Source organism: Solanum tuberosum, unplaced genomic scaffold (assembly GCF_000226075.1).
Source record: "Solanum tuberosum cultivar DM 1-3 516 R44 unplaced genomic scaffold, SolTub_3.0 scf00046, whole genome shotgun sequence".
Taxonomy (NCBI): Eukaryota; Viridiplantae; Streptophyta; class Magnoliopsida; order Solanales; family Solanaceae; genus Solanum; species Solanum tuberosum.
Genome location: NW_006238971.1, coordinates 2,250,272 through 2,257,106, shown reverse-complemented (window position 1 = coordinate 2,257,106; position 6,835 = coordinate 2,250,272). Strand labels below are relative to the sequence as shown.

The 6,835-nt window shown below is 36.2% G+C and overlaps 1 protein-coding gene across 1 annotated transcript in view; it reads right to left on the bottom strand.

Annotated features, from left to right (window-relative positions):
• Window positions 1–3,772, bottom strand: part of LOC102591638 (glycine--tRNA ligase, mitochondrial 1-like) — an 8,202-nt gene extending 4,430 nt beyond the window's left edge. The window contains exons 1-5 of the mRNA XM_006343440.2: window positions 3,194–3,772; window positions 1,965–2,347; window positions 1,558–1,675; window positions 1,156–1,350; window positions 840–1,064 (exon numbers count right to left, since the gene is read on the bottom strand). Of these exons, the coding sequence (XP_006343502.1) occupies window positions 840–1,064; window positions 1,156–1,350; window positions 1,558–1,675; window positions 1,965–2,347; window positions 3,194–3,709 (1,437 nt within the window). The 5' untranslated portion in view covers window positions 3,710–3,772. The remainder of the gene's footprint in view (window positions 1–839; window positions 1,065–1,155; window positions 1,351–1,557; window positions 1,676–1,964; window positions 2,348–3,193) is intronic.
• Window positions 3,773–6,835: the final 3,063 nt, after the last annotated feature.

The window sequence follows — 6,835 nt, the reverse complement described above, 5'->3', positions numbered from 1 at the left end:
CACACCCACAAAAAAATTTAAGTTTGTTTTTAAAAAATATTTTCAATTTCAAAAATTATTTTCTACTCTAATAAAAATAAAATATATTTCTCACATTTTTCATTCATAAATCAAACACAAAATCTTTTCCGGAAAATATTTTCTACTCACCAATCAAACATGAGAAAATAAGTCAAAAATCTACTTGTTTTCCAGGAAAACATTTTCCATGGAAAACATTTTCCTTCATACCAAACACACCCTAAGGAATGAAAAAGTTGGTAGAGTAGATATACAAAGATGAAAATGAATAAAATACAGAGAGCTGAGAATCTGCAGAAAAAATGGGTTAGAAGGACTCTAAACTGCACAAGTTATTCAAACCCATCTACACCACCCCATCAATGACAAGAACTGATTTTCAGTCAAGTTTTCAAGGCACCTGTTGGATTCAAAAATGACCACTTGAGACAATGCAAAAGCATTACCAATAGTTCCTTGCTCGCACATCCTCATCCCAAAGCTGGATAATGTCATTAGACGTTCATCATGTTAAGTTTAAGAAGCACAAAGCGCTGCTTATTTCCCTTAAGATGAGTTCTGCCAAGTAAACTCTTTACAAAAGGACCTAGGGTGATTTAATTTGAGGCACCTTATTTAGAATCTTGGAAAATATTCTCCAAGAACATTATTTTAGAAGTTTTTTTAAAGCCCTTGCAAAATGCTAATATTGAAACTCAGACATGGTTTGAGGGTGTTTCCCAAACAAAAGTTCTTCGATTCACAAAACATTCACAGGTCACAACCACAACTATCCAAAAATAATTCAAAATAAGATAAAGCACGGGTTAAACTTTTACCGAATGGGCACGTAAATCATATGCAGATCTATCAGCAATACCAACACATTCAATCCAACCGTAAGAACTCTCAATTTCGGCATCCCAACAATCTGCAGCATAGTGAGCCATCTCATTTGCAAGATGCTGACGGAAACGCAGACGGTCTTTGTCAATTCCAAGTCGTGTTAGGAAAAGATAGACTCTCCCGATAAAGTATCCAAGTGTTTCATTATTGACAATTCCCTGCCCAAAATGGATTCAGATAGTGATGTTATGGCTTGCATATACAAGGGCAAGAAAGAGGAAAGAGTGTGAAGACACAAAGGAAACTCACTAGAGAAACAGCTTCACCAAGCTGTAGTTTCTTTGCACACTGTCCAGACACTTGGTCATCTCTAGGAAACATTAGAAACTCCAATTTTGCAACATCTGAAAATTTTGGATGAGATTTGTCCTGGGGATCAACAAAATGTTCGATTTCTGCCAGAGTGAACTCACGGACTCTAAGAAGACCTTGTCGGGGAGATATCTGTACAGTCAAATTCTACAACAATTAATTACTGCTTACTTTCTTTTGCAACATGATGTGCATATCTGATGTCGAAAAGAGTCTTAACTAGCTCAATTTGGTTCTAAAGATTACCAACACACATAGCATAACCAAATCCAGAACAATAGGCACAAAGGAAGTGCAGAAAGATATTGTAATTCTCTATTGAAAAGAAAGGCATATGACCTCATTTCTAAAAGCCTGACCAATTTGAGCAGCAGCAAAAGGAAGCTTGTTTCCATTATAATAGTATAAATCTCTAAAATTTACAAATATGCCTTGTGCTGTTTCAGGACGCATATACCTGCAGCGAAAGAAAACAGTAGCACTTAAGTGAGACAAGCTTCATAAGAGCAATAAGCATATAATAACCAGCATAGGGAGTTCTCAGAGACCTCCTACGATATGACACTCTTAAGTTCAAATGGAACTTTGTTGAGTAGGAAAAAAAGGGGAAGTTTAATCTGGCATAAAAGGTGAACTGGAATGAAAAATATTGAAACATTAGCTCTACCATACCAGATGTTTCACTAAGGCAATAGACTTTTTTAATAAGTTCACTAAACTGATGGAATCAGAAACATGATTCTCACCCTGGGCTCACACCAGATGGACCAATGGATGTCTGAAACATTAAATTGAATGGATAAGGATCAGAAAGTGGATTCTTTGTATCAGGTGCAGTTATACCATATTCCTTTATCTTGGCACCAAGCTGCTCAGCAGAGAGATCATCCAAGACAGCAAGAATGTGCTTCAATTCTGCGGCCTTTTCCGCAGACAGGCTGAAGTCCTTCTCAAGCTTTTCTTTACAAAAATCCTTGAGCAAATGATCAGCACGGTAACATGTTCCAGTCTTCTCGTCCTTGACCATAAGATCAGTGAACTTCTCAACGTGACCTGATGCCTTTAGGACAACCTCAGGGGTCACACATGGACAGTCAACTTCCAACATGTTCTCCTCCAAAACAAAATGCTGGAAAATGACAAGAAAACCAAAGTAAAAAAAAACATAAGAATGTGAATACAAAGCCTAACTGCTCCAAACTTGAGCTGGAAGTCGTTTAGCCAGTTTAAGGTAGATGCAACTGTTTACCGTGTTTTGGCCATGTATGTATCTCTAACCCCTTTCAATTTGCTTCACTAAATTTCCCAAAAACATTTCTTCCTTTTATATTGTGTTAGATCAACTGATCCAATTATTATGAGATCCTTGATTAAGCTTTATAAAACGAACCCCATTGAATATATTTGATTCAACTGGCCTTGAACCTACCGATTCTAAATAAGGATGATTGTTTGGTGGGAAGGTGTTAGGCACCCCTAAGACCCTTAATAAATTATGGTTACCCATATTGTCTGAGCTCATTTCTATTTATTGGTCAGGCATACACAAGAAATAAATAAGGAAATAACTAATCAAATTTTTCAATACAATCGAACTGCAAATCCTTCAGTTCTTACTGAAGTTGAATATAAGCATTCTAATTGGAGGTCAATGTATTGTAAGAACACTTTCAAAAATTTAAATAGAAGTCCTAAACATCCTTTATCTTCCTATTTAGGCCTGCGTAGAGCAGAAGGGATACAAATGATTCACAAGACAAAAAAAACAATAGGTGATTTCTTCAAATTTCTCCTAGCCTTGGTGAACAGAGTCACTTGGTAAGTGTTGCAGGTGTGAGGTAGCAGGTTTCTCGGGGAATTAATGTAGCCGGACACCACAGTTATCAATACAGGTGATTCACTCACCTGCCAAAACTAATTGATTTAAAAACATAGTGAAGCACTAGCAGGGAGCTTAATGAAAATGGAAGCTAACCTGACGCCAGAAAGCGAGTACATTTGACTTGACAGAACAGCCAGGGGGGCCGTAATCATAGAGGCCAGCAACACCTCGATATATTTTGAAAGACGGAATATAAAACAACCGTCGCTCGAGAGTATTAACAACAGCCTGACGAAACGCATCTCTGCTAGCAGACGACGAACCGCCACCGGCAGCACCAGCAAGAGCAGCTTGAAGCTGGCTCTCGATTGATGCTTTCTCAAGCTTCAAAGCATTCAGAGATTGAACGGCAGCTTCGATATCCAGCTTGGCAGCACCTGACGACTTCAATTGGCGAACAGCGCCTCCCTGGACGTCGATACTCGATTGTTTCTGGGCAAGTGCTCTGCGAAGTGAGTCTTCGTCGGCGACGGCGGCCATTGTATCGGAAACGGAAAAATGATGAGCTCCGATGTAGGGTTTAAGTAGTGAACAGTGGAGGAAATGCGTGGAGATTACGCGGCGGCGAAGGGAAAATGCGCACGTATTGAGAGCACGAACGAAACGCATGCGGCACTACACTCCCTGCTCTTTTAGGGTTTTGTTTTTTTGTCTGGTGTAATACAACATTAATTAAATTTCACAAGTTACAAAAAAATATATAGAAATAAAAATATCTTTTTATGTTACAAATCCATTTAAGTGTTGATGTTTCTTTTAATCTATTCCTAACTTAATGTATTTATTTATTGTATTAATTAAATAATGTACTAACGTATTTGTCAAATGTTGTAAAAAGATGGCTTGTAAATCCTATAAAAAGGGTATTCTTCACTCTTGTGAAACACACTTGAAGAGAATAAATAAAACTCTCTACTCTATATTTTCATTATCATTTGTCTTTCTTTCTGTAATGTATCTATTTATGTATTAATTAAATAATGTACTAACGTATTTGTCAAATGTTGTAAAAAGATGGCTTGTAAATCCTATAAAAGGGTATTCTTCACTCTTGTGAAACACACTTGAAGAGAATAAATAAAACTCTCTACTCTATATTTTTCATTATCATTTGTCTTTCTTTCTGTAATGTATCTATTTATTGTATTAATTAAATAATGTACTAACGTATTTGTCAACAATGGTAAAAGGATGGCGTGTAAATCCTATAAAAGGGTATTCTTCACCCTTGTGAAACACACTTGATGAAGATAAATAAAACTCTCTACTCTAAACTTTCCATTACCATTTGTCTTCCTTTCTTCTTTAGTATAATTGTATTTTCCCCCTTGTTATACTATACGTTATCAGTACGAGTCTCTAACCAATTGAGACCTACTTAATTTGGGATTATCTTTTTTCTTAAAAGTTAATCAATTTTCTTTTCAAGTCAGGTATACATTTATATGATTATAACATCTCTAATAGGATTTACATAAGTCTTTGATCTACAATTTATTTACTGCATACATATCACACCTCAAATCCCATTGAGACAAACGGGCACCCGATGCCATAATGGCCCGGGAGAACCCACGCATAACTAGTGTTTACCATGCATACACCTATGACAATCACGAAACTCTAGCAAGTATGCTCATAAGCCACAATGATAAAAGATCAAAATATATATATACATGACTTGGTTGTTGAGGCCACAACTGTTAAGGAACCAAACATAACTCCACTTCATAGATTAGTCTACAAAGCCTCTATACGATAGACAAACTTAGAGTGGGTTGGGACAAACCCCGCCTTATCCTTAACTATGATACAGTACCAAAATGAATCTATCAATGACTCGATAAAGCTCCGAATCAATCTGGAGCTCACCAAAAGCAGTTGAGTGTCGTGTGCTCCTACTAAGGAGGTCTACTAGCTGGATTACCTGTGTCTGCAACATGAAATGCAGCGTCCTCCGCGAGGGACGTCAGTGAGAAAAAATGTACTGAATATGTAAGACGATAGCATAAGTAAAACAAGGGCTCAAATGAAATCAAGTATCAATACATAAGTGCATAGATCAAAACAGAAGATCACTTTGTTACTCTTTTGGGATCATGTATGTTACAATTTTTTCTTTACTTTTCTGTGCGTTATAATCTTTATAAGGCATATGATACAAATGAACAACTGATCAGGGTTGAAGAGGATGACTCATGCTAGGTATTTTAACCCCTGGGATGTGGTCCTCATAATTACACAAATTGAGATCGGCCCATGCTAGGCTTTCGCCCCTAAGCTGCCACTCTTCTATACCAATTGGGATCGATCCATGCTAGGCATTTACCCCTGGGTAGATTGCCTCACTTAGTTTCTTTAATCTTTGAGATCGTTGTTTTGGTGGTCATAATCATTTTTGAGATTTGAAACTACAGACCAGTAGTAGAAGACATGAGAATAATAATCTCATAGCAGTAACAATGACATAAGGAGTTATGTAACATCAATGCATTACTTATGAACTTAAATGACACAATTGGCTTCAATTGACTAAGAGAAGAATTCACCAAGTTCGTTGTTGCAAACATCATTCATATACTAGCACATAGGAGGATAATTACACAAATGTGGAGTAATGAACATATAATGAAGTGATTCGACACACTAGGGAGAGGGGGAAAATATTATTAGCTATATTGGAGATCGTACACTGCCACCATATTTTCTTTATTAGGAATAGAACTTAGGGAACCCACTTTGTTGATATTAATCATAATTATCAGGAATATGGAATCGAATAGCCTTACATACCTTACTTTCTCACGATTCAGCCTCCCTTTGGGTGTTAATCTACAATATAATTCATGATTAAACTAATGTTAGTAGCTAATCACATTAGAGACCTTGTAAAACAATAGCTAAACACTTAACGGATAGTAGGCCCATACAAACCTTACACAAATGGTGAACCACCACACCCTTCTTCTATACATTAATACAACTTCATACATCCCTTGCTAAGATACCCAAGCTGCCCCCAACAACAATATACATAAGGCAGTCGCTATCAATCCCCAAAATTCCTTCAACATAATAGGAGAATATTGAACTCAAGGACTCATCACCATCCATGAGTTCTTGACAAATATATACAAAATTCTCCACCCCAAACCAGTATTTAAAGAGAGGCAAAAATGGGCAGTGGCCTTACCTTAGTTTCTGAAAATTCATCCTCTAAACTTGTACTTCAAGAACTTAAACTCTCCTTCAAATTTTTACTTAAAAAGGGGAAAGTATTCAAGAACCCTAAGGTGTTTTAGGGCTGTTGTGTTAAGCCAAGAAAGACCAATAGAGAAACTTAATAAATCTGAAATTTTACAAGTTAAAATGAAGCAAAAGATCTGATCTTTAGTCCTTTAAAAGGGAGGTGCATTGTCCGACTTTCTTGGCCAATTTTGGGCCATAAATTGTCAAGTAGGTGACCCACCTACTTGGCCTTTTAACTTGCTTTAGGTATTATTATGATACTTTACTAGGTATAATAATCAATATGTTTCAGGTTTATATTTTTATGTTGTTTATATACTACTAACTTATAACTCTAAATTAAATACTAGGCAATATGATAACATACTAGTTAGAATACTCATAAGTATTTTCTTGTCATAAATTTATGATAAATATTTGTATGTCATAAAGAAAAATATTATTGTATTAAATATGACTTGAAATTCTTATAAAACTTTGGTGTTA